The sequence below is a fragment of the Lissotriton vulgaris genome, chromosome 2_1 (genome assembly GCF_964263255.1).
Source record: "Lissotriton vulgaris chromosome 2_1, aLisVul1.2, whole genome shotgun sequence".
Taxonomy (NCBI): Eukaryota; Metazoa; Chordata; class Amphibia; order Caudata; family Salamandridae; genus Lissotriton; species Lissotriton vulgaris.
In genome coordinates, this window is record NC_141687.1 from 950793423 (window position 1) to 950821406 (window position 27984).

Here is a 27984-nt window from a genome sequence, read left to right on the forward strand (position 1 = left end):
ATGTAGGATTCTGCCGCTCTACATGCCAAGAACAGATGCATACTGATAAGTAGCATTTTCCTACTCTAGTATTGGAATCTTTCATAAATTCACTTGCGACCCACCCTCCTCCCCTGAGAAAGCTCCCCTTTTAAGACATTTATGGTTAAGTTTGTGGCACTAGTGCTGCGAAAATCTGAAGGTCCAATCACTTTGCATTTTACATTGAGCCCTGTACAATTTTGCCAACCCGACTAGTTGGATACCATATACAGAGCCAGCTTCCTACACATTCTGACGTGACTCTGTATCTATGGGCAGGGAATGTGTCACGAAAAACGGACAATGCACTGAGTAGTGCATTTATAGGCAATGCACATGTCACATCTGGTGCAGACGACATCGACGTAGAGCCGCTGGCTCTACCTACTGGTGCACAGAGGCACTGCCTAAGAGTTTCAGGATCCAGTCTGATGCCTGAGATTCTTAATAAGAACATAGGTTAGTAAAATTCTGTCACCTTTTAAGAATTTGCTCTTCCACTAAATTTGTTATCCATGCCAGTCTTTGAACACTGAATGGAGCACTGTATTGATATTTAATCCTGTCCATAATAAAATTACGCATTTGTTGTATTGAGGCACTCATTGGTCTGTGCTATGTTGTACTAAAAAGTGATAATAGGCAATGGGACCACCCAAAAGAATTTAGCAAGTCTGCTTTCCTTACAGATGATGCTTCCCAGATGGACATGTTCCGCGGGGACTCTGAAAATGAAGACCACGAGGGGCACCATGAAGAGCTTGATGAAACTGAGGCAAAATATAGAAAAGAGCGCTTTGAGAGGCAACAGTGGCTACGACAGCAGGTATTTAGTAGATAAGGGAACTTAAGTGTCCTATTTCCTTTAGTCCCTAGTTTTCCACCACGTCTCAGTGATTTGTAGATGGTTTTCAGTTCCTGTAACTGGGAACAATGAGCCTGGCAAATTAGCCAGGAAATGGCCTTTAGGGCAACACATCTGTTTCATGAATGATGACTCTAATGTTAAGGCAGCAGAGATCCAAACAGCTAGCGTAATCAAGCAAAATTTGTTTTGTCATTTAATTTTGTAGAACCGCACATGAGATTGCCTGATTAATGCTCATTGTTGAATCACAGCAGCATGAAACTCTTTGGTGGCAGCAGTTCTGGCCAACATTATGGCTACCAAAATAAAATATGTCTTTGCTCTGTAAAAAAATATTGTTCTTCTTTGTGGGATGCTTCAACGTGGGGCCCTTCTCAGATTCTTTATCTTTAAATACATCTGTAGTAAAGCAATGTAATAACCCTGAAGAAAGTACAATTGTGACAAGTTGGTGTTTTTCTTAAATTACTTCACACGTTTCGTATAAACCAGGATAACTACAGGAAGCAACTTGGGTTATTTTTTGATTTTCAGTCATAGCGATGGCTGTGATATTTCACTTGTTTTACTATTGCTAGCCTTTGAAAGAACATTTAGAAGTAACCACATTCTCCAGACTCCGAGCCTTATTATGCATGGGATTTTCATAAACATGATAATAAATTGCTATGGGGTGTTTCTAAAATCAATGAAGATCAGCAGGATGGAGAGCTTGTACAATTTCTCAATAACGAGAATTCCCTTTCCAATATTTTTAATAGATATTTATATAGGATTTGTGTTGCATCCTTCCCCCACCTGTTTTTTTCTCTCCTTTTTTTGGGGGGGGGGTGGAGATTTACTAAAAATTCCAACTTAATAGACCAATTGATGCATGTTCTGCTCAATTCCAGGGTTTTCTTTAGTTATTGTATTGCCTTGTGCTGGAATAGGAAACTTTTGTTTCTAGACTACTGATGTGTAGAGAAATTATAATACTTTTGTTTAATTTGCTTTAAGGTCTTCTGTGTGCATCTGTTTTCCATCATGGGATCCTGCTGCTTGCAAAATGCATAAACCTGCACATGTGTGGGGCCTTTCAAAGTTTGTTCAATGAATATTCCCAGACTGTGCGATTATAAGTAAATAACTTTTCAGTAATGATTGTTTTCAATAAATGAATAAGCACAGAACCTCTTCGCCCACACATAGCCAGAGATGTTACCTAACCCTAATTCCGTCAACTTGCAACGTTTTTCATATTTTATTTTAAAGTAATGGCATTTTACATTTGCAGGACGCAAGTGGAAAGGTTAATGAAGAGGTGGATGAAGACATTGGGGAGGATAGTCAATTCATGAAGTTGGCAAAGAAGGTTACTGCCAAATCTCTGCAGCGGAAAGGTACACTTCATTAATCATCCATTCTCAGATAAAAATCATGCAAATGTATCTTTATATCAGTTCTGAAGTTCTCGTTTTATAAATGTACTACTTGGTTTTTTCTAATTTGTTTTTCATCTCACTATCTCTTCAACCTGCCACGCTGCACAGTATTTAAGCCTGATTTTGTAAAATGACTATACAAGCACATAATAAAATGTACAGCAGGAAAATATTTTTCATTTGAAATATATGTACTCAATCGAAGTCAGAAGTGGGCTTACCCATGTGCTATTATTTTCATTTCTGTTGGTATAAAAAGTAAGACCTGGGTGTTCAATCTATTTTTTTAATTGAAAGTATTTAATCAGGGGCTTGAGTTTCAATCACTTTTAGCCAATAAAAGCTGGGCGTATTGTTTCGTTTACTCAAGCGTCAGTTAAAAAAAAGGGGGGGGGTTTATCCAGCTGTTTATAGAATGCGGTGTAATCTCCTTTTTTTTCTGTTGTGCCTCGTACTGCTGATTGGGCCTGAACAGATTCTTGGGACTGGTTTGTACAGTGGATTTACAGTGCAGTCTGTGGAAATAATATTGGTGTCCTACTTAATACCCAGAGAAATGCTCATATCCTATCTCTGCAAACATGGAGCTGCAAGTGGAGCACAAAGGAGTGGGATATATAGTCTCCTATACTGATATCTTTCTGGTCTGGATGTTTTTTCCTGCTTGAACCTGGGTAGTATTGACTAACCACTTGACTGGTAAATCTACTCTTTTTGCGCATATGGGAGAGATTAGGACCATATACAACACAGAAATCTCTTAAAAGCATTACACAGTTACATTTCTTGCAAGCATCGCTGTAATTAAGCAATAAGGAAACGTTTCATAGTTCTCTTTCTATTGCTGGTGCAACTTTTGATTAATGAAACATCTGTTTTTCTCAGCCACTACTACTGTACAAGAGTCTGAAAAGGCACAGTCCAGCAATCTCTTTGAAGCCTTCAAATGTAATGTCGTCCCACGTGTGAGTACTTTTACAATGTTGCTGATATGTTTTTTTAATCTTTTTGTAACTTTACTCTTTGGAAAGAAAAGGTTGGTGCTTTGAAGCACACACAGGTGGTTGGTTGTGGGGGGCTAGAAATGATGTAAGTTTCCAAACTTCTTTCTTTAGTTGTACATTTGTAGCACACTTCCTAAAGAATATTTAAAACAAGGTAGCACAAGGGTGAATTATTCACAAAGTCATGACAGTGTTACGTAGAAGGCTTTTCTCTTATTTTCAGGGTCGACACACCTTAAAACGCACTGTGCTAAATTACTGCAATATACTCAAACCCGATACGTCACCATACGGTATCTAATCGTGGAGGGGAGAGAGAACGATTGAGTCTGAAGCTAATCACACCAAAGGATAGCTGATAACCTGTAATCTGTGGTTCCACTGAACATGCCACTTGGATAAATAAAAGTTGGCCCACTTGAGAAACCACTAGATTTTATTTGAAGACCCTCTCTCTTATTGAGTCTCATCTTGTTCCCTAAAAACCAGGATAGGCTCAACCATATTCCAGAGATATTCAATCTGCTTAAGTTGTAAATAAAAATGCATTTGAACACCCAGGTATGCCCTTATATTTCATTGTGGGCGTTTGTGGTTAAATAAAAAGAAATTGTCCGGGTGAGAGAGGGATATAATTACCCTGGACCCTATTTTTATGTTGACAAGTTGCAGTCTTTTCTGGGAGGCCCATATGGGTCTGAAGCTTTGTTAGGACAATGATCAGAAGTGCCCCAGAATTCAAATAAGTGTCGCCAGTCATGTTAGTCTGTTGTCCTACTCAACTCAGTATGGACAGACAAAACATGTAGCACACAGGCAGATAAGAACATCTCAAAGTGTGCCCTGGAATATGGTTGAACTCATTCTTAGTATTTAGTGACCAAGCTGAGACCCGATGACGAAGCATGTCTCTGACAGAGTAAGTGAGGGTCTTCAATCAAAACCTTGTGGTTTCTCAAGTGGGTAAACCATTATATATCAACATTGTGTGTACTAAATTTCTGCCCGACTTCTATTCCAAATCCCCGGTTCCTGCTCCTTCATTAATAGAGGTACAGCCCCCTGCACCCTCTCCCCCTACCCCCTATGCTCACAGCATTGCTTTTCCTTAGCTGAAATATTAAACATTATCTTACGATGGCCTGTGTACCTTCCTCTACGTTTAATTTACTTTCTCCAACTTCTGTAATAAACTGGTTATCCAGCTGAATCGTAGATGCTTGCCAGAATACATTGAATTACAATTTGTAATCCATTCTTAGGCTTTTTTGATGATCTGTTATATAATTAATTTGCCAATTTTGTGCCTTTGCAGTTGATGAAAACTGGATCACTGCTTAATAAGCCCAAGGAGGTTCTTCAAAAGCTCACAGCCATGTCGGATCTCAATCTCGGTGCCCCTCGCAACACCAGAAACTTTGTTTTCCAAGCACTTTCTCCAGGCAAGAAGGAAGACACCACCAAAACAAAAGCCAAGCCAACGGTAGGGTTTCAAACATCCACTAACGTTTTTTAGGGTTTTTTGCCAAACGTTTGGCAGGTCCAAATTTCTGTTGAGGTTGTACTTGTGTTGTTAAATGCTAACACCCCTCCCCACTGTTTTCTAACTTGGGATTTGAATGTGTCCCCAATACCTTTTTTAACAACCAGGACCAAATACTTCTATATAGAATGTCAGTGTGGTCTTTGGGCACAGGGTGTTTTTTGCCAAAATTCTTTGCCTAACTCTTATAGTCCTTACTGCAGTCATATCATTTGGTTGTTTAACTTGAAACAAAGATTACTTGTGTCCTTTGGTCTATTTTCCTTCCAACAAGTTGGTAGTAACCTAAATGTGCCCCCGTAGAGTATTACAACTGCAGCTAGCGTGGCATTTGGACTACGAGGCATCGGATACACTTGATATTTCCCCTCCTATTTCCTGAGTTTATTGTGACTTTCATCCATTGTGCTTTACATGTGTCCCTTTCTGGAAATGTCTTCCTTCCAGATCTCTTTATTATACACTGCCCTCTGGTTGCAGGCCTCTGTGCTCTTTGCCAGTGTAAAAGTTGTGCTTTTGAAGAGTATTTCTTCAAAAGAGTATGTTTAGTGTTGTGCTACCTTCTCCACTAAACCGCATATCTTGGTGCCTCAAGCAACTTGAAATCCTTAGTACTATGGGGCCTATTAGGATGGCGGGCGTACTTTAGTCCGCCCGCCATCCTAGCGGTGATGGGACCGGCCGTCAGACGTGCGGCTGTCCAGCACCACTGATTCGGATGTGACCACCACACTTGCATATTTGACATTACGGCGGGTGCTGCTTACAGCAGTACCTGCCGCAATGCAAAATTAACATGTTGTGCATTCCCATGCAAAACATGGCAGGCACTGCGCAGTCCCTGCCTCCTTGTGAATGGAACTGCAGGTAGGTACCATGGGTATCCCCCCAAGTGCATCTCCCCAACCCTACTGGGGGCCCGCAACGGGCCCCCAAAGCACGTCTCCAACAGCCTTTCCATGGCGATATCGCCGCCATGGAAAGGCCTTTGAAACCATGCATCATAATATGGATGGTGGTGCCTTCTAGGCACCACCAACATATTGTGCTCCTGCTCCGCTCGGCCTGCAATCGGAATAATTGCCGACCGGCGGAAAAGCGTCTGCCGTGATACCCCCGCCATAATAATATGGCGGGGTAAATCCGGTTGGGATGGTGGGCGGATCGCTATTGTTGATTTAGCTTGTAATTTGTAGAGTGCAAGCCTCACCAATAGGAGAAAAAAGCACTTTACAGAGAGCAGCAGATACTGGCTGATTGGTGCAGGTTGCATGGGCACATACCTACATATGTAGTATAACAAAACTGACACGTGTTTCAGAATTATACATTTAGAAAATTTACACTTGTTCGAAATTCACAAGTTTTCTCCCTTTTTTTGTTGTTGTTTTTGAAGAGGGGTATTCAGTAATTGAGGTTTTACGAAGTAAAAGATCAGCTTTGTTGTTAAAGCTGTGTTAGGTGTTTGGAGCCGAAATTAGATGGTGGATCCGAAGTTCTTAGAAGATTATGGCCCAGTATTTTCTCTACAAGAAACAAAGGAAGACCCTCATGTTTTCTAATTTCTTTTATGTTATATTTGTATGATGGAGCTACAGTTAAGAGTACAGCCATGGAATGAGAGATTGTCTGCTTTTAGTCAATTTGTGCGTTTTGATTACTGTAGATGATGCATATTATTTAAATGTATTTTCCTCTCCTGGGTGAGGGACCATGGGAAGTAGCAAAATTGGCGAACTTATCATATGTGCTTTCTATAGTGACCTGGCTTGCAGCCTGATGGAAGATGACTTTGCTGAATAGGTTAGGGGTAGTGTCTGAGTTTGAGTAACGGACTGTCTCCATTAATGTGATAGGAAGCTCCAGCTGAAACTGTGGGTTAGGAGAAAAGATTTTATTGTATGCAAGCAGCGTATTTGGTAAATGGCTTTTCTTTTCTTATAAATATGCTCTTGTTTTCAGTTAGCTTATTTATATTGTGCAGTAGCCCTAATCCTGAAAGGGAAAGGAGAGTTTTCTCCAGCATTGAATATTTCATAACTTCGCATGTGTGATTTATTCCGAGTTGCCAGGCTGGGAACATCTGGGTAGACCGTGTTATCATAGCAGTGTACACAGATGCTCAATGACATTGAAAACAACAATAGACCACATGCAACCAGCCAACCACTGTATGTGACGTGAACACTAACCAGTGAGATGTCCGGACTCTGAGCTCTACCCCTCCCAGAGGCTTCCAACTGCTAGATTCTGTACTGCACCTCTAGTGTTGGGGAAATCTGGACTTTTACCTCAAATTTTCTCGAAGCTGTTCCTCGATTACTCTTTTTCTGGCTGAATATAGTGTGGACACTCCTCAAAAAGAGTCCTTCATTCTGAAGTATTTGTTTACCTGCAGAGTCCTCCTCTCTTGAATTTCCTTTAGGCATCAAACTATATCTAGAAAAGTTGATATAGCTCTGTTGTCCTAACAGATGGTTCCACAGCTCCAATCCTGCTCTGGGATCAATCCCAAACATGACATCACTGAGCAATATAGAGTGCCACCCTGTTGCACTGATGTCTGTACATTTGTTATTTTTTTCGTATCCTTTGCAGATTCACAGTTGTTTCCCTCTGAGCATTTTCTTTTCAAAATACGTTTTTTGTTATGTGTAGTGGTATATCTACCCACAACATTTTCAAATAGTGCCTTTTTCTACAACAGACAGCTATTCTAGATCACCAACGACCTCTCTCTCTCGTGCTGGGGCACAAACACAACTCCAGTACCTGTGAGAAATATGGCCTTGTTCATGCAAAGGCCATTAAGGAACAGGACAGGCTAAGCTCTTCAATGCGCCGAGCCAGTTATCGCTTCAGTTCTTGATCTGGTCTGCAGCCTACAAGAAAGTTTATGAAGTGAGTGGTCTCCAGTTATAGTTGTCCAAGAAGAAACGCAAAAATCACCTTGAGGGTTTTTTCTGTCTCTCAATGTTAATTGAAATATTTTTTTGCCGCCATTGGGTTTGAATATGAACTGAGTTGGCTTCTACTTTCGGAATGGCCTACACCTACTCATCGGACCCTTTCTGTCTTCTGAATATCTTGTGTTACAATGATCTTAATAGGTGATACACATTTGTATCCTAGCCCTCATCCGCGGTTATGTGCGTCGCGGCCTAGTACCTCCAGGGCCTCCTAAGAATCTCCATCATGTGACCTCTACCAAAAATGAATGCAGGTAATAGAACAATCGCCCTCAATATTACGGTAAATACTCATGGACCGATCACAGTCGGGTCTGCAATCTGTGCTTGTTGCCCAACCACTACTACACAAACTGTCCAGTGTGATGGCTACACACCATGCAGAAAGATGTTGTTAGTAGGACCTCGGACATGTTCGAAGAGGCAAGGGAATTTGGTGACAATGAGTAAGAGGAGGCTGTATCCGTCTGAGTCGCCCTCGACCAAAGACCCACAAGTCCACATCCCAGTGGATCTGAAGAACAGCAGGCCGCCTTAAGCATGGCTTCAAAAAAGAAAACCTTTGCGAACTACAAGTACGCATTCACAAAAACACAGGCCTTTACCTTGTGCCTGCAGTAGACTACCAATCCCAACAGAGTAGGGCTTTGACTCCCAAGCATATTGGAAAAGAAAAGACTGGCGGGGGGCCACCTTGCACCACAGGGTTTGGTTAGCAGAGAAACCAGCCAGCTGAGAGTGATGAGCCCTCTGTTAAGGCTGACAACGCCCACCCTTCAGCTCTAGCATATAGAATGCAAAAACAACATCTCTTGTGGATGATATTCATGAGTTGTTGTAATTAAAGGCAAATTCAGATCTGTGTGCAACCTTTTATCAATCCCCTGGGAAGGCACAATACCTTTCTAGCCATCTGAGCCTCAATCAGACTAAAGACTTAATGAGGCTTGGGTGTGGGATAATACCCTTAAAAGCATATGTGTGAATATTGGAAAGGGTCTGCTGCTTTCAACTGCAGACTGTGTGATTACAAGCTAGAATCAGTGCTGCGGATAGTGTGCCTTTGTAGCGGTATGAAGACCATAAGGTGTTGTTCACTAAACCCAGTATTTCTTCATTTAATAATAAGGCAGTTGAGTTCTGCTAACCAGACCTCCGTGCCAGAGCCCTGACACTAAAGTTTATGTCGAATTGGCTTTACTCAATTGAAAATGGCTAACTTACCTGCAAGACCCTAGTAAATGGTGCCCTGGCATATATGTTAAGGGCCACCACAGAGCTCCAGCACTGATTTGTCCCACCCTGGAGGTCTCCCAATTAAAACAACTTTTTCTCTACTTTTGTCAACTTCTTGTTTTGAGTCTCCGACTCCGAAAAGGTGCACAAGGGATGCCCGGTTTCAAGGCCTGCGGTTCCTGTAACCGACTGATGTCGGTGACTGATCCGCACCTCGTATGCCTCTCCTGCCTGGAGAGCGACCAAGACCCCAAGTCATGCTCCGACTGTCAATCGATGGCGCCGGAGGCTTTGCAGGGAGCGGTCCCGAAAGCTGCTTGAACGCCGGCAGTCTGCTCCACGCCATTTGAGATCCCGGTCGAGAGGGAGGTCGAGGGACCGGTCGCGGAGCCACCACCATTCCTGTTCGAAATCATTGATGTCTTCGCCCTCTGGGTCGGGTAAGTCAAAGAAGCATCATCTCTCTTGGACTTCTCCTCGTCGGTCGGCCGATCCGATGAGGCACGCGGGTGTTGACCGCGCGCGGAGCCCGAAGAGTTGACTCAGAGTTTCCCTCCCTTTCCGGACCCGGAGCGACCCTCGCCCAGCTTTGTACGTTCTACGAGGCGATGCTACCATCTTTGGGTAGACCGACCCCGCCGGCGTGCCTTCTGGCCCCGCTGACTTGGTTGGGGGGTCATGGTCTCCGCTGCCGGCGGCTCCGGCCCCAGCGCCTCAGGCCTCTCTTGGATCCATGCCTGGATCCGGATTGGTGCTGGTTGAACTGGTTACACCTCCACCGGCGCAGCTCCTCATGGCACCACTACCACGTTAGGTGCTGGTCGGCTCCCCTGCTGGCGTTGACTGCGGGCCTACATCCCGACGTAGACAAGGAGCCGGACCGGCGGCGTCCGCCACCGGAACCGCCACCGGATGGGGTTTTTATGCCCCTGTTCACTCCTGGGGTCCCTTTTCAACAACAATGGCACAGAGGATGAACAGCAAAACACACAAGATGATGGACGGAATGTTGCACAATGGCAAAACATTCACCCCCAGTCACAGATCTGGGTTTAATCCATCGTTATTTTGCTCATCAAGCCACCCCAGTTCAGACATGGGCATATGCAAATCAGACTTGACCCTGTGCCTCATGGGAACAGTCCAGCCCGAACTGCCAAGCCATGTCTTCCCTGGACCAGAATCCAGCATCCTAGGACCGGTTTCTGGCTAGCAGACGTCCTTTTGGGCACGTGGTTCAGGCTCTAGTGGACAGGATGATTGCCCGATGCCTCCGCCCGGCTCTGGGCGATCCCACTTTCCTCTCCCAACATCCCACCCCGGAAAGCTTGGTAGTTCAAGCTTCTACCTCCAAGAGCGCCTTCCCTACCGCTCCAAAGTGAAAGGGAATCCAAGAAGATGGACCACCTTGGCAAGAAAATGTTCTCTTCCGCTAGCTTAGGACTGCGGTCTGTAAACACTGCATGTCTCTTGGGCCGTTGTTCGCACTCTGTGTGGGATACGCTGGTGCAAGTGTTACCTCAGTGTCTGGAGGAGGCCCGGGCAGTGCTCTCCCAGGCTGTTGCGCCGGGAGGGATGCAGCAAACTTTACGATACGTTGTGGGCTGGACACCGCCGACTCTCTGGGCAGGACCATTTAAACGCCAGTAGCGCTTCGTCGCTACGCCTGGATTAGGTCCACTGACTTTTCAGGGGATGTCCAGAACATGTGATGGACATGCCCTTTTTGGCGACAAAGCAGACAACGCCCTAGAGCGCTTAAAGGACTTGCAGGCTACGGCCAAGTCCTTGGGCCTCTCCACTTGTCCGGTGCAGTCTGCTTTTCGCCCCTTTCGTGGCTGCGGAATGGGTGCCCTGCTATGTCCCACTCAGAGCCACAGGCTGCACCTAGTTACCCAACCTTCGCGTGGCCTGGGACGTGGAAACAACCGGCGTGGTTCCGGGGGCCAGCGGGCGGGCCAGTCCACCAACCCTTCCTAGTCCGATCTTTCCGGCCCATCAAACGCCAGAGGGCGGCAGGATTCGCCATGACCTCGGACAGGTGGATTTTGCAATTTGTCCGAAGGGGCTACTCCCTCCCCTTCGCGACTACTCCTCCTGCCATGCCACTGTGATACCACTGCATGTCGGAGGGTCATCTGGCCCTTCTGCAGCAGGAAGTTACGTCTCTCCTGGCCAAGTGAGCCATTGAGCGCGTTCTTGTCCCAGAAGTAGATTGTGGTGGTTACTCCCACTACTTTCTGGTTCCCAAGAAGGACAAGGGCCTGCGTCCCATCTTGGACCTCACGGACGTGAATCGCTTCCTCCGAAAGGAGAAGTTCAATATGTTGACGCTTGCTCAGGTTTTGTCTGCCCTCGACCCGCAAGACTGGATGGTAGCGTTGGACTTACAGGACGCTTATTTTCACATCCCCGTCCTGCCGGCTCACCAGCGTTACCTATCGTTCATGATAGGGCACGAGCACTTTCATTTTACCGTGCTCCCCTTTAGCCTTAACAGCACCCCAGGGGGGTTCACGAAAGTGATGGCAGCGGTCGCCGCTCATCTGCGCAGATCAGGGTTTGTCTTCCCCTATCTTGACGACTGGCTGTTGAAGGCGGGCTCGCCCAGGCAGTCGTCTAATACCTCCAGACTACGGCCGACCTCCTGCATTTGCTGTGGTTCTACATCAAAGTGCCGAAGTCGCACCTGATTCCCTCTCAGAACCTCCTCTTCATTGGAGCAGTTCTGTACATGACGCGGTTTCGGGTCTATCCTCCCAAACACGGGATATTCGGGCTATGATATTCCGATCTTTCAGCCTCTTTCTGGGTTTTCTGTCAGAAAGACCCTGAGGCTGCTGGGACTCATGGCTTCCTGCATCCTGCTGGTCGATCATGCCAGGTGGCACATGTGGGCTCTGTGTTGGGACCTGAAGTTCCAGTAGGCGCAGCATCAGGGAAATCTGTCCGATTGCTTTCAGATGTCGCAGGGCACTGCTCAACAACTGCAGTGCTGGCTCATGAACCAGGATTGGGTCAATGGCAGATCCCTTTCCCTTCCCCAACCAGACCATATGGTGGTGACGGATGCATCCCTTCTGAATGGGGCGGCCACATGGAAGAGGCGGAGATCAGAGGCCTCTGGTCTCCAGCGGAGTCCATGCTTCACATCAACCTTCTGGAGCTCCGGGCGAATCATCTTGCACTCAACGCATTCCTTCCCTCTGTCCGGGGAAGAGTAGTGCCTGTGTTCAGACAACACCACCGCCATGTAGTACTGCAACAAACAGGGCGGGGTGGGGTCGTGGACCCTCTGCCAGGATGCTCTGCGCCTTTGGCAGTGGCTGGAACATCAGGGTGCGACCCTGGTGGTTCAACACCTGGCAGGTTCCCTGAACGCCAGGGCGGACGAACTCAGCCACAGGTGCATGATGGATCATGAATTGTGTCTTCACTTGGAGGTGGTGCAGGGTCTCTTTCGACAGTGGGGAGAGCCTTGGTTAGATCTATTCGCCACTGAAGAGAATGTGCAATGTCAGCAATTCTGCGCGTTGGAATTTCCAAGGCGGCACTTCGTTGTACGCCTTTCCGCCTTTACCACTTCTTCCCAGAGTGCTGAAGGTCAGGCGCGACTTGGCCCAAGTCATTCTTGTGGCTCCGGATTGGGCACGTAGAGTCTGGAATCCCGAGCTGCTCAACATGGCCATCGATCCTCTAATCAGACTGCCTCTTCAAGAGGATCTTCTGTTGCAGCAGCAGGGGACGGTCCTCCACCCAAACCTGTCCAATCTCCACCTCCTTGTGTGGAGATTGAGCTGCGGCAGTTGACTTCTTTTGACCTGCCTCCCAAAGTCTGTGACATAATCTTGGAAGCCAGGCATCCCTTTCACTAAGACGTTATACGTCTGCAGGTGGAACACATTTGTGGCATGGTGCACAGCAAAGGCTCTGGATCCCCTTTCTGCCCCTCTTTCTGAAGTGCTCTTGTTTCTTCTCTCTTTAGCCCAATAAGAATCTGCTCTGGGCACTATTAAGAGTTATCTTTCAGCTATCTCTATCTTCCTTTGGTTGCCAGATCAGCCTTCTCTTTTCAAGTGCCTGGTAGTTAACCGTTTCTAAAAGGTTAAACGCATCTTTTTTCCTCTAATCCCCTTCGTTATCTCAGTGGGACTTGAATCGTGTGCTAACCTATTTAATGTGTGCTCCCTTTGAGCTGCTGCATAACTGTCCTTTACGTCTTTTGACCCTTAAGACTGCTTTCCTGGTAGCCACCACCTCTGCTAGACGGGTGAGTGAGCTCCAGGCTCTATCTTCAAAACCTCCTTTCCTGTCTGGTCATCCGGACAAGGTGGTTCTCTGGACCCGTCCATCTTCCTTCCTAAAGTGGTCACTGCCTTCCACATCGGACAGACCATTACTTTGCCCACTTTCTTTCCGCCTCCGCATCCTTCAATTGAGGAAGAGACGTTCCACCGTCTGGACCCCAAATCGAATGAGAGCGCACGTTTTGATCGCACAAAACCGTTCTGGGTGGATGATCAACTTTTTGTTGGTTAAGTGGGCGCAAAGAAGGGTCGGGCCGTACACAAACGCACCATTTCTCGTTGGGTCATGTTGTGTATTAAGGTTTGTTAATCTCTGGGTAAAAAGGAGCCTCCAGTCAGGCTACACGCTCACTTCTCCACGGTGACGGCAGCCACTACAGCCTTGGGAAGGATTGTGCCTCTGAATGACATCTGTGAGGCATTCACGTGGGCATCACTGCACACATTCACCAAACACTACTGCCTGGACAGCCAAGTTCGGAAAGACGGCTTCTTTGACCGTTCTGTGCTCCAGGATTTTCTGGTGTGATGTTGGTTCGCAGACCCACCACTGGGTTTGGTATTGCTGGGGTATCTATTCTAAGGAATTGAATCTATAACTAACAGGTTTCTTTCAGATGCACAAGTTACTTAACTTCGATAATGATATATCTGTAAAAAACATTTGTTAGTTATAGATTCCTTACCACCCCACCCATCCTCCCTGTTTTGCGAACTGATTTCTAGGGTTAAGGACATCCCTTCAGGGTCCTAGTTGAGTACACCAATGGTCCGTGTCTTGCATGGCTCTGCGTTTCTGGCGCAGAAAGTCATGTACAGAACTGACGTCCGCGCGCAAGGGCGGCATCTAAGTAGCTGCCGTGACGTCATACCAGCAAACACAACATCTGAAAGAAACAGGTTAGTATTAGATTCCTTACCTTAGAATATCCCCAGGCGTCAGACTGGATCCAGAATTTTTTGTGTTGCAGTACCTTTGCGCGTCGGTAGGCGTCGTCTGCGGCTCTGCGTCCGCCGTGGGCACCGTGCTGACGTTGTTGGAGTACTTAGACGACGCCTCCGCGTGCTGGCGTAAGTTCTTCTTTTTTCCGCGCCAGCAGCGCAGATCCGGAAAAAGTGGTACCTTAGTCACTTTTTGACTAAACTTTTCTGTGATCTCTTTTGATCCTTTTTCGAGTCTTCGACTCCGAACGGTGCCGGTAGGAATGCCAGGTTTCAAGCCCTGTGTGGACTGCGACCGACTGATGTCGGTCACCGACCCTCACCGCCGTTGCCTCCACTGTCTCGGCGTCGATCATGACGACAAGGCCTGCCCCGACTGCCGGGCCCTAACTTTGAAAGCTAGGCGGGAGCGGTCCCGCAAGCGGCTCGAACTCCGGCAGTCGCCGCGAGAGGTCCCGGTCCGGGCGGAGGTCGAGGGACAGGTCGGGGGGCTCGGAGCCATCATAGCTCCGGGATTCGCCATCACTCCTCAGGCTCGAAGTCGTCAGGTAAGCACAAGAAGTCGAAGAGATGTCGTCGCTCTTCTGACTCCCCCCGAATCTCGCGCGACGCGGCCGGGGGTTCGAGTGACACTGCCCACGCCGCTCCGTCGGAGTCGCGGGCGTCGCGACCTGCCCCATACCCTCCGGTTCCTGGGCAGCAAGCGACGCCGGCGGTCCCTCACTCCTCCGGCGGGCTCCACGACTCCTCCGGGCCCAGCGGACCCATCTGGGGGCCCTAGCGGGTCGGGTGCTTCGGCCCCGACGCGGGCGGGTGCTTCAGCACCGACAGCGCCGCAGGGCACGGCGCCGCAGGGCCCCACTAGATCCGCCTCTGGATCCAGATCGCCGCCTGTCGGCCTGACGCCCTCACCGGTGCCGGTCCCTCAGGTGTCACCTCCGGCGCCGTCCTCAGGCGCCGCCGTCCCCGATGCCTCCCTCGACCCGGTTCCGGCGGTGCCGCTGGGCGCGCTCTCGACGCCGCTTGGGGAGTTTTACTTCAATGAACCGGCCCCATCATTTGACAACCCTGATTATCAGGTGATGAGTATTGGGAGGGGTCTGAGTACCCTCTGACACGTGATTGTCAGTCCCAGGAGGACTAGACAGGTCTTGGGGATGCCAGTGGGCTGGACACTTTGCCAGACACTGGTTTTGTCTCACCTCCTACCCTGGCTACAGAGAAGGGGGCATTTTTCAGTGTGGTGTTGACGGGGGCGGCCAAGGCCTTGGCCCGTGAGCTCCCCGTCGAGGCCGTGAGGACTAACCTCCTCATTGAGGTCCTTAAACCGCAGTCAAGCTCGGCTGAGCCTCTGCTGCCGTTTAATGAGGCCTTAACTGACGTTCTTTTGGGACTTGGTCCAGGCCCGCTGCAGGTCAGCCTGTAAATAGCAATGTGGCCAGACGCCACCGCTTGGCCCCGGGCGACCCTGCTTTCCTGTCCACCCACCCCACCCCTGAGAGCATGGTCATCCAGGCCTCTAACTCCCAGATAGCATTCCCGTCGGCTCCGTCTCATCTGGAATCCAAGAGGTATGAGTATTATGGAAAGAAGATATTCTCCTCCCTTAGTTTGGGACTGTGGTCTTCCAACACCGCATGCCTCTTGGGCCGCTACACCCACTCCCTGTGGGACACGGTCGCGGACGTGCTGCCACAATGCCCGGTGAAGGTCAAGGCTAAACTCGCCCATGCCCTTGCGGAGGGTCAAGATGCAGCACGTTTTTCCGGGGAAGAGTAGTGCAGGTGTTCACGGACAACACCACCGCCATGTGGTACTGCAACAAATAGGGTGGGTGGGGTCATGGACCCTTTGTCAAGAGGCTCTCCACCTTTGGGCATGGCTGGAACATCAGGGCATGTCTCTGGTAGTTTAACATATGGCAGGTTCTCTGAACGCCAGGGCAGACTAACTCAGCCACGATGATGGATCACGAATGGCGTCTGAACTCTGATGTGGCGCAAGGTCTCTTTCTGCAATGGGGAGAGTCTTGGTTAGATCTATTCGCCACCGAAGAGAACGCACAATGTCATCAGTTCTGCGCATTGGAATTTCCAAGGCTGCACTCGCTCGGAGCCGCTTTTCGTCGCGAGTGGAGTTGCGGTCTGTTGTATGCCTTTCCGCCTATACCACTTCTGCCCAGAGTGCTGAAGAAGATCAGACGCGACCGGACCCAAGTCATCCTTGTGGCTACGGACTGGGCACGAAGATACTGGTATCCAGAGTTACTCAGCATGTCTGTCGATCCCCCGATTCATCTGCCTCTTCAGGAGGACCTTCTGTCGCAGCAGCAGGGGACGGTCCTCCACCCGAACCTGTCCAGTCTCGACTTACATGCGTGGAGATTGAGCGGCGGCAGTTGAGGCCATTTGATTTACCTCCTGAAGTCTGTGATGTTATTCTGGCAGGCAGGTGGAACAAATTTGTGGCATGGTGCACAGCAAAGGCTGTGGATCCCCTTTCTGCCCCTCTTTCAGAGGTTCTCCTCTTTCTTATTTTCTTGCCCAGCAGGGCTCTGCTCTGGGCACTACCAAGGGCTACCTCTCTGCCATTTTCACCTTCTTAAGGCTCCCTGATCAGCCCTCTTTGTTCAGGTCCCCAGTTGTAAATAGGTTTTTGAAGGGCATCCCGCTCCCGCCTCCCAGCTGCTCCTCCCTCGCTCCGCCCCCCTACACTCCACTTATGACAGAGTGGCAAACGCGCAGCGTTCACGCGCAGCGGGCGTGCCTTATGTGCGCCAAAGGTAAGCCCGTCTGCGCCCGTCCGCGCCCAGCCCCAGAGCCCCTGTCCCCCGCAGATGCCATCCCCCCCGCCGAACATACGACACTGCAACCCTCATTGCCCTCAACACCGGCAGACTCCCTGACTGCCACCGAGCTGCCCCAGGACACACCCATGGACCCTTCACCTGCTAATCCTGCAAGTTCTGCTGCATCAGGACCCACACTACAACCACAAACGCCATACAGAGCTCCAAAAACAACCACCTACAATGCATCCTGCTCAACACCCGCTCGGTCCACAGACACGCCATTGATCTATGGAACCTACTCGACACCACAACTCCGGACGTCGCCTTTCTCACGGAAACCTGGATGAACGCCTCATCAGCACCCGACATCACCATAGCCATCCCGGACGGATACAAGATCATCCGAAGGGACCGCATCAACAAAACAGGAGGAGGCATCACGATCGTCCACAAGAACACCATTCGCATCTCGACCATCTCCGTCGACACCCTCACAGCCACCGAACACCTCCACTTCCAGATACACACCGACCCCAAGACAACACTCAGAGGCACCCTCATTTACAGACCCCTAGGACCCCGTACACAATTCTGCGAAGACATCGCTGACCTCGTCAGCCCACACACCCTCCCTACCGAGGACTACATTCTCCTAGGAGACCTCAACTTTCACCTGGAGAATAACAACGACAACACCACCACCCTACTGGACAACCTCGCCAATCTCAGACTCAAACAACTGGTGAACACCCCCACCCACTACGCCGGACACACGCTCGACCCAATCTTCTCCTCCAGCAAACACATCTCCTTTAATCACACCACGGGACTCCACTGGACGGACCATAGCTGCGTCCACTTCAGCTTCAGAAAGACAACGACCCACCACCACCCGCAACAGGTTCCCCGCAGAAGCTGGAACAAAATTACCCTCGACCAGCTCACCAAATCACTGAACCAAAACCCTCCCGCCAGATCTACGGACCCAAATCAAGCATCTATTAATCTCGCACAATGGATCACCCACTGCGCTGACGAACTAGCACCCCTGAAAACCCGTCCCAACAAGCCAGGAAGCAAAAAAGCCTCCTGGTTCAACTACGACCTCAAGAACTCCAAAAAGAACTGCCGCACCCTCGAGAAAACCTGGAGAAAAAACCCAACCGCAGAAAACATGACCGCCCTCAAGAACGCCACCCGCAAACACCACCAGCTGATCCACACCACTAAGAAGTCAGCATTTAAAGACCGACTAGATAACGCCCACAACCGCAAAGAACTCTTAGACATCGTCAATGAGCTCAACAATCCCAGCGCCGGCAACGACGACATCACTCACTCTCAAGATCCATGCGACTCACTAGCCTCGTTCTTCCACAGCAAGATCGCAGACATACACAACAGCTTCGGCGACCAGTCCTCTCCCCCTACCTTTGAACTGAAGCCCTCTACCACCACCCTCCGTGCCTGGACCCCAATCAGCACCGAAGACACCATCCGCATGATGAACTCCATCCACTCCGGATCTCCAACCGACCCATGCCCCCACCACATCTTCAACAAGGCCGACTCAGTCATCGCACCCAAACTCCGGGATACCATCAACTGCTCCTTCAACACCGCTACCTTCCCGGAAAGCTGGAAGCATGCCGAACTCAGCGCCCTCCTAAAGAAACCTTCTGCAGACCCCACTGAACTTAAGAACTACCGCCCCATCTCTCTCCTCCCGTTCCCCGCCAAAGTCATTGAGAAGACCGTCAACAGCCAGCTCGCCGCCTTCCTTGAGTTTAACGGCTCCCTTGACCCCTCACAGTCCGGCTTCCGAGCTAACCACAGCACCAGGACAGCCCTCATCGCAGCCACAGACGACATCCGGACACTGCTCGACAACGGGGAAACAGTGGCCCTCATCCTCCTGGATCTTTCCGCAGCGTTCGACACTGTATGCCACCGCACCCTAGTACAACGCCTTAGGAACATCGGATTACAAGATAAAGCATTGAACTGGATCATCTCGTTCCTCGCCGGAAGAACCCAGAGAGTCCGTCTCCCCCCTTTCAGATCAGAGGCCACTGAAGTCATCTGCGGCGTACCACAAGGATCTTCGCTCAGCCCCACCCTCTTCAACGTCTACATGAGCCCCCTCGCATCCATCGCACGCCAACACAACCTAAACATCATCTCCTACGCTGACGACACTCAACTGATCCTCTCCCTCGCCAAAGACCCAAACACCGCCAAAACCAACCTACACGAAGGGATGAAAGACGTAGCCGAATGGATGAAGAACAGCCACCTAAAACTGAACTCTGACAAAACGAAAGTCCTCATCCTAGGATCATCCCCCTCTGCCTGGGACGACTCATGGTGGCCCCCGGCCCTAGGCATCGCACCCAAACCAACGGACCATGCTCTCAACTTGGGATTCATCCTAGACTCCTCCCTCTCGATGACCAAACAAGTCAATGCCGTCTCATCATCCTGTTTTAACATCCTACGCATGCTCCGAAAGATCTTCCGATGGATCCCCACCGAAACTAGGAAGGTGGTCACCCAAGCACTTGTCACCAGCAGACTAGACTACGGAAACACCCTCTACACCGGAACCACAGCCAAACTGCAGAAAAGACTCCCAACGCATTCAGAACGCCTCCGCCCGACTCATCCTGGACATACCTCGACACAACCACATATCAGAACACCTGAGAGACCTGCACTGGCTCCCTGTCAGCAAGAGAATCACGTTCCGTCTCCTCACTCACGCACACAAGGCCCTCCACAACCTAGGACCCAGCTACCTCAACAATCGCCTATCCTTTTACACCCCCACCCGCCAACTACGTTCGTCCAACCTAGCCCTCGCCGTGATCCCACGCATCCGAAAAGCCACCATTGGAGGAAGATCCTTCTCATACCTGGTGGTCAAGACCTGGGACTCCCTCCCCTCTCACCTCCATCTTACCCAGAACCACCTCTCCTTCAGGAAACAACTCGAGACCTGGCTGTTCGATCAGTAACGATCCCCTTTCCCATAAGCGCCTTGAGACCCTCTGGGTGAGTAGCGCGTTACACACATTTCTGACTTGACTTGACTCCTGTTCCATTCGTGATGCCTCAGTGGGACTTGAAGCTTGTTTTGACCTATCTGATGTGCGCTCCTTTCGAGCCACTTCATAACTCTCCTCTTCGTCTCCTTACTCTCAAGACTGCATTCCTTGTTGCCATCACCTTTGCCAGGAGGGTGAGCGAGCTCCAGGCTCTTTCCTCTAAACCTCCTTTCCTTTCTGTCCATCCGGACAAAGTTGTGTTGCAGACGCGACCCTCTTTCCTGCCCAAGGTAGTCACAGCCTTCCACATCGGGCAGTCCCTTCACCATGCCCACCTTCTTTCCGCCTCCGCATCCCTCCAAAGAGGAAGAGAGGCTCCACCGCCTGGACCCAAAACGTGCGCTCTCATTCAATCTGGATCGAACACGCCAGTTCCGGGTGGATGACCAACTCTGTTAGTTACGTGGGCGCTAAGAAAGGTTGGCGGTGCACAAGCGAACCATCTCTTGGTGGGTCGTATTGTGCATCAAGGTATGCTACTCCTTGGCTAAAAAGGAGCCTCCTGTTGGGCTGAGGGCCCATTCCACTCGGGCCACGGCGGCTACTACTGCCCTAGGTCGGGGATTCCCCTTGCAGGGCATCTGTCAGGTAGCTATGTGGGCCTTGCTGCACACGTTCGCAAGACACTACTACCTGGACAGCCAAGTCTGGAGAGATGGCTTCTTTGGTTGTTCCGTTCTCCATGACTTTCTGGTGTGATCATTGGTTCGAAGACCCACCACCAGGGTTGGTATTGCCGGGGTATCTATTCTACGGTAAGGAATCTAATACTAACCTGTTTCTTTCGGATGCACGGTAACGATATATCTGTAAGGAACAGTAGTTAGTATTAGATTCATTACAGCCCCACCCATCCTCCCCGTTCTGCGAACCGATATCTAGGGTTAAGGTCATCCCCTTTCAGGGCCCTAGTTTCATGGCATCAGTGTTGGTTTTTATCATGGCTCTGCGTTTCTGGCGCGGAAAAGCTATGTACAAGAACTGACGTCAGCGCGCAAGGGCGGTGTCTAAGTACTCTGGCGCCAACGATGCCGATGACTGACACAGAGCTGCAGACGGTGCCTACCGACGCGCAGGGGTACTGCTACGCAAAATTTTCCAGATCCAGTCTGACACCTGGGGATATTCTAAGGTAAGGAATCTAATACGAACTACTGTTTCTTACAGATATATTGTTACCGAAGGTAAGTAACTTGTGCGTTAGCTCTTATGTAATATGTTTTGCCTTCCTGTGTCATATATTTGGGTAACTTTATTTGAATGGTATGTCAATGTGAAGAGAGAAAAGTACTTTTCAGCAGGTCAGCTGGCAGTACTGTGATGAGTATGGCTTCAGCGCTTGGTTGCATGGTGAGGGTGTTAACGGGTTTGTTTTTGAAAGGGGAATTAATTAATACATTGCACAGAATGGTGTCATGATACCTTATCAGACTAAGTCCACCATTAGTCGCCCAGGATATAGTTTGCTCTCAAAACTACATTTCAGTTGGGCAAATCAACACTAGTGGGCTCCTGCGCAGTGCCCGCTCCGGATTACTCATTGGTTGGCCGAAGTTGAGGAGGATTGCGGCAGAGAAGAATGGTGGGAGGCACATGATCCAATTTCACCCCAGTGATATGTGATAAAAAATATATCAGGTATCCTGCTCCTTTAACTGGCCGCAAGGCTTCATCTGGCCTGCAAATATGAGCCCTTTGCAATTATTTGTCAGCCGTGGCATCCAGGACTAGCACTTGACTTGCAGTGGAGCAGCTCTTCTCCCTGAGCTCACCCAAATCTCACACGTACAGCCATATGCTGTGTCAGGTAGGCACTTCCATCTGTGGAGCTAAGGGGCTTTTGGAGCGCCAGCAGCAGGTTTGGGCGGCACAGCAAAAGACGCATGTACAGCCCCAGCCTCAACATCAGCTCCAGTTGCTTTCAGACCTCTGAGATCATGCACCGCCAAGTCACCAAGCAGCACTCTCAGCCAATGCAGAATCACCAGATCACCATCCCCAGGTACCACTAGCAGCAAGTTTCGATCATAAGGAATCTGCTGTGCACCTCAGTGTGTACAAACTGTTTGGTCGAGCACTGCTTTCATGCAGCCAGTGTAGGTTAGCTCCAGATTCTGCCACCCCTTATGTTTTATAACCGGTTGGCTGCGGCGTGAATTCCGCTGCTGTGCTGGGACATTCCAATCCGGGGCGTGGCGCGGACAGCCCCCGGTATTCGTGCGCACATGCCCACCATGACTCATGGCGGCCGGGGCTGTAATGAGCACAGAAGAGGTTAAACTGTCCACACATTTTGTGTACAAACACAGAATTTGTCAGATGTAATGGAAAGAAAGCAGCTATTTGTTAAAAAAAATATCATGGTAACTAATTACTGAACTGATTTTTTTCATTTTGCTCGCCACAGGGAATCAGTTCACTGCAGTTCATGTTCAAATCACAGTATGGTCTCTGAAGGAATAATCCTTAAGATCAATGAAGCTGGGTATGGGGGCGTCCTGTAAAAATGTGCGAGTTGCTTGGCATTTAGTAGCTCACAATGATTTTCACTGATCACATGCCATGCAGATTGAAAGCACAGTGCCAGGCTGCAAAAGGCAGATGGTGTAGTGATGACTCGGATGACGAACAATGCCGTCCTCTTCAGCCCGCCCCCTACCCCAAGCTAAGCTCAGTTTATCCTTTCAGAGCAACTGGTTTGGGTGAGGGCGGCAACAGCTAATAAAAAAACGCTGAAAAACATTAAAAGAAAATAAAGGGTTACAAAATCAAAATGCTGGGGAGAGCTACTCACAGGACCTCGGCGAGCTACCGGTAGCTTGCGATCGACCGGTTGGAGACCCCTGTTCTAGAGGGTGCTATTGGCTGGAGTTTGGACCATTCCTAATGACTAGGACAAGATGGTAAAGTGAATGTTTTTCTCTATTAACTTTAATGTTAAAGTCCTGGTTTACTGCTTTTTATGTACCATGGGACTCACACTTCAACGACAGGGAATGAATCAAGCATGTGAATCTATGAAAGATATCAATACTGGAGAACCACAGTTTGCAGCTAAGTAAGTTATTTTCTTAGCAAAGGTGACATGTTCTTCTGTTGGGTACTTCTACCTCGCATATTCAATAGATACCAAAGCAAAGCCCTTCAGAGTTGGTTCGTCTGAAGGAATGCTCAAATAAGAAAGACCTTTAACATGGAATGAGGGAGATGGGCCACTCTTCATACTACTTAATCCAAATAGTAATGCTTGCTGAATGTGTGAAGTGAAACAATATCTTTGCATGGCATTTTGTCCAATAGGCACCCCACCCTCACCCCCCAGACAATGTTAAATTATTCTTTCCTCTGGGAGAGTGAACTGTGATACGTTTTGGAAGTTCCTTTTTGGCGAGGCAATTATCATTTTTTAATGCAAAGCTCTACACACCAGGACAGGGCGTTTTCTGGACTGCTTTGCTATTCTTCTTACCTACTTTTCTGACAGAATTGGTCTTCAGATCAGTAAACATTGGTCCTGTTGGCACAGTAGCTTGCTCATCCTGTGAGAGTCTAGCCTATGCAGTCTCTCCTTCGTGGTGGAAGGGGTAGAGGGAAAAACATGGAAGGAGTTATGAACTGCCTCACATGGAATAATATTTTTCTGCTTCTCTTTTACGATGACTTGGAAGAGAACGAAAATGGGAACTTTGATTTTGACCTGGAGCTCGATCGACGCTGAGCCAGGCTCTCATCACATGCACCATGAATAATGTTGCCTCTCACTCCTTTGGAGTGCATGAGGCAGCACCTATCGCACCGCGTCAAGCCCCGCTTAGGCCACAAGCATATCTTGTATGGATCTGAAATGGACATCCTGACTAGCCTGGGGATACACAAAAGATGAGTAATCTCAACGTTGGATTGTCTATTAGAAACACATTGCCATTTCGACTTATTTTGATTCATTTTGAGTTATAATAAATAGGTTTGTTTTTAACTTAAGGTAAACTAAAGTAAGCCAGATTTGCCCACGCCTGCCACAAACCACTTTTTAGAAGAGGTATTCACCTTCTTCAAAGTGCCCTTGGATCCTGCACATCAATATTCAGTGTTTGACTGCAATGAAGAAAACTAGTTACAAAGTGAGTGTCTTTTTTGATTAGTCTAGGCAGTTCTGAAGATCTTCCTATTTTGAAACGCACTTTATTTTTTCAGGTAGGGAGACTGAACTTTGGTATTCCGTGAGTTGCCTGGTTTCGCCATTTTGCAAAGTGGTTAGTTGGGGGGTGGGGGTGGGTGGTAGCATACTTAAGCATAGCTGTGTCAGCATTTTCCAGAACGATTGACGTCCTTAAACTGAAAGCTTCTGTGAACGTTTTAATGCTCGTTTCTTTGCTAGAAGTTCTTTCTGGTTTCATTGCAGCGTTTCATTTCCTTTTCTTACAGGTGTCCAAGAAAATATCAGCAATTGCAGCACCATCTCCCAAACGTGCTAGACTGGAAAAGCCTTCGGCAGCAAAAAACACTAGAAGTATATTCCCTTTCTTGGAGAGCTGATCCCTGCTGAACTATTTAAAAGACAATTCTACAGTCTTAAAACAAGCATTGTGTAAGCTAGAGGAAAACTATATAGGTTTGGAGCTGGGATTCACGACCGTTCACCACAGGTGTTGGAAAGCACAAACTCCATTCTTTTGTTTTACTTTTTAAAACCTATGAATTTGGTTCCACTCTTCAACGAGCGATCCAGGGCTGCTTTAAAGGGATTCCTGCAGGCCTTACCTTGGAGGTGAACAGATTTGTTTTTTTTAGGTACCCACATTTCGTGGTTGAAGCTAATTTGTTCACCACCTTAGTAGTGTAAGATGGCCGCTGCACTTCACCCACAAGGTTTGTGCAAGCTCACCAGACAAAGTAGTTTATGAAGCAATGGTAACTACCCAGCACAGATGAGTGTTTTCCCTTCCAACATGTTAAGTAAGGTTCACGTGGGGTATTTGCTGGCATTTGGTTTGGGAAATAAAGCACTGTTTGATTGCTTCGGTTGGACTTTTTTTTTTTTACGAAATACTGCTGATTTCCATCATATCAAGTACTGTCTCGGATAAAGAACCAAGTTTTAAGATGGTCATGATACTGGGCTGAAACTTGACAAGCATCATTTGCTGGCCATGCTAGACATGAGTGTAGCACTTAAACCAAACCGCCATACCTTTATTAGTGGAAAATAGGGTTTGGGAGATGAAACCAGGAAGAAAGGCATGTTGTTACAAAGTCACAATTGAAAAATGTGTTCCTTCAAACTGTGATTTTTGACTCGCCTCTTTTTACCACATTTCCGTTTCACGATTACTAGTATGTATTCTTTGCAGTATGAAGGGTTGTCCACACATGAGATTCCTCCGACCCTCAAAGACCTATCTAAAGAATCCTGTGCAAGTGGTGCCTATCAGTTGTTACACAGCAATAACACCATTGTTCATAATTTGCAGCTACCTCAGTCTACAACTACAAGCTTCCTTTTCGTCCTTATTAACTTTGTTGTATTCGCAATATATATTGGAGCACTGATTTTTGGTGGAGAGTACGATCGTTTGTAGTTTTTCAAACTGCAGCTGGTATCTTTATTTATGTAATAGTTGAAGCAAAGACCTATATCTTTATGAACTTGAGAATTATAAACCTGGATTATATTATGACTATTGTGGTTGCTGTTCGTATATACATTGTTCTAGGTGCAGGACCTCTGTGAAGTTTAACCAATTTAAAACTAGCATTAGACGCAGTTCTGTTCATAGACTATTTATAGATACATATAGCACTATTGTGTATTGGGGAAGTAACCAACTAGTTGTTTACTGAAGGTTGCCAGAAGGACTTAGCTGAGCGAGGACAAGATACACATTTTCTTAAATGATGCTGCTGCTGATTTCTGAGACTTGTGTGTTTACCTTTGTGTATGTTGGAGTTTAGTTCGATGCCATTGAGATTTTTATTCTGGAATTGCCTGACATTATTTGGTAGGTTTTCCTTGTTTTGTCAAAGGATGCATCTCTCTGCTACCATAGAGAACATTGTCTTTGGACCACTAGAAGATGGTGGTGGTGAAACTCAAGACATCTCTCGTACACTTTTTAAAATAAAATGTCCTTATGTGATTTGTCTCCTAGCGCTCTAGCAATAATGCATTGTGCCTAGTACTACTTAGTTTTAGTAGATGCGCTTTTTGCATTTTTATACTGAAATATGTATGTCATGGAACTTTAACTTAGCACATCACTTCTGGCTATGCAAACTGCCTCTGTAGGGTAATATTTACATCACTGGGTTTTTCAGTGAAATGGACTGCTTTTGGATTCAAAGCTCTAATATCATTCAAACAGCCACATTTATTTTGTTGTACTGTTGTTCCTATGTCACATTTTGTTGCAACTTTGTTGGAAATACATGGTCAAGGGGGAACATAGGCAGTCGGTGTACAGGACATTCTCACAGTCAAAGTGTCTGGATTGTAATCTTTGTAAATATTTTGCCAGTGGGAAAACACCAGTACAATCTTTGAAAATCCCTTAAGTTATGGACTGTTTTAAAATCCTGTCTCTCAATGTACCCTTTTCTTCATCCTTTTACCAAACGTTGAAATGAATGATATAAGTCGGTGGGGGACTGGCAGATGTACATTTGTAATTTTGTAATTTTTCGTACCAAAATTTTAATGTAAATGTATTTTATCAATGACTTTTGTTTGTACATTGTCAATTTTTATAAATAAATGTGTTTCTTACGGACACTGGAGAAGCTGTGTTGGTCTTTTAATTTATTAAGAAAACCTATCATCTCAGCAGTCTGTAAACTCTGCAGTTCCTGACGTTTTTCAGAGCAAATATAACACTCATTGGCTTTCCATTTAGATTAAATAGTAAATAACACTTAGCATATGATCATAATTCTGTCATCTGCTTTTCTCCAATTGTTTTAAGCTCGTACAGTCATCAGAGCAACCAAAGACCTCGTTAGATGCACCTGCCATTGGCTGGGAATGGGGCAAGCCATGTTCTGTTGTGGAACATCAGATAAGAAAACGTATTGTATAACTTTAAGGCACACACTACAAAATACAAATAATAGTACATTATGTAATCACAACTCAAAATTGGCTTTCTCTTATTAGACTATTTTTTTTTTTTGCCGATCTGCTTCTTGTTTTCTAACTTGATTTATGCCTTTTCTCTTATCAGACTATTTTTTTTGGCCGATCTGCCTCTTGTTTTCTAACTTGATTTATGCCTTACCAGACACGTGTTTCATCATTTTAGGATGTTCCCCACGACTTAATCAGGGCACAAACATCAGAAAAACTACCACCATTATAGTACTACAAATGAGCCCTGTATAATCACCTAATCCCTCAATGACATGTGTGTCGTACATACACTTTTGTGGCATGAAAGTGGAAACCCATGCACAAGATTCTTTTTAAAACAAAAACAATCACATTGACATCATTTTGCCCAAACATTGCCTACAAAAGTTAGTCATATGTCCAATGTACCCAAAATTCATGTCTTCTGATTGAAATCCATTTAATGGCTACTTCTATTCCCTATTGGCATGCAGAATGTATATATCCCTGATGGGGAATTTAATACATGCCAGAATATCCCACATTAAAGAGTGGGAAAACCAGTAAGTGCACGAAAACAAAACATGCAGTTCTTTTTCCAGGGGGTACTCCTCAAAGTCATAAGCACTGACTAATCCCCGCCCACGCGTGGGACCCCGGAGCATATACA

General features: G+C 47.4%; 1 protein-coding gene across 1 annotated transcript in view; it reads left to right on the forward strand.

The window, feature by feature from the left end:
* Window positions 1-26985, forward strand: part of CLSPN (claspin) — a 202306-nt gene extending 175321 nt beyond the window's left edge. Inside the window, exons 14-18 of the mRNA XM_086954200.1 lie at window positions 711-847; window positions 2166-2271; window positions 3199-3278; window positions 4633-4800; window positions 24638-26985. Coding sequence (XP_086810326.1) covers window positions 711-847; window positions 2166-2271; window positions 3199-3278; window positions 4633-4800; window positions 24638-24748 — 602 coding nt within the window. The 3' untranslated portion in view covers window positions 24749-26985. The remainder of the gene's footprint in view (window positions 1-710; window positions 848-2165; window positions 2272-3198; window positions 3279-4632; window positions 4801-24637) is intronic.
* The last annotated feature ends 999 nt before the right edge of the window (window positions 26986-27984 follow it).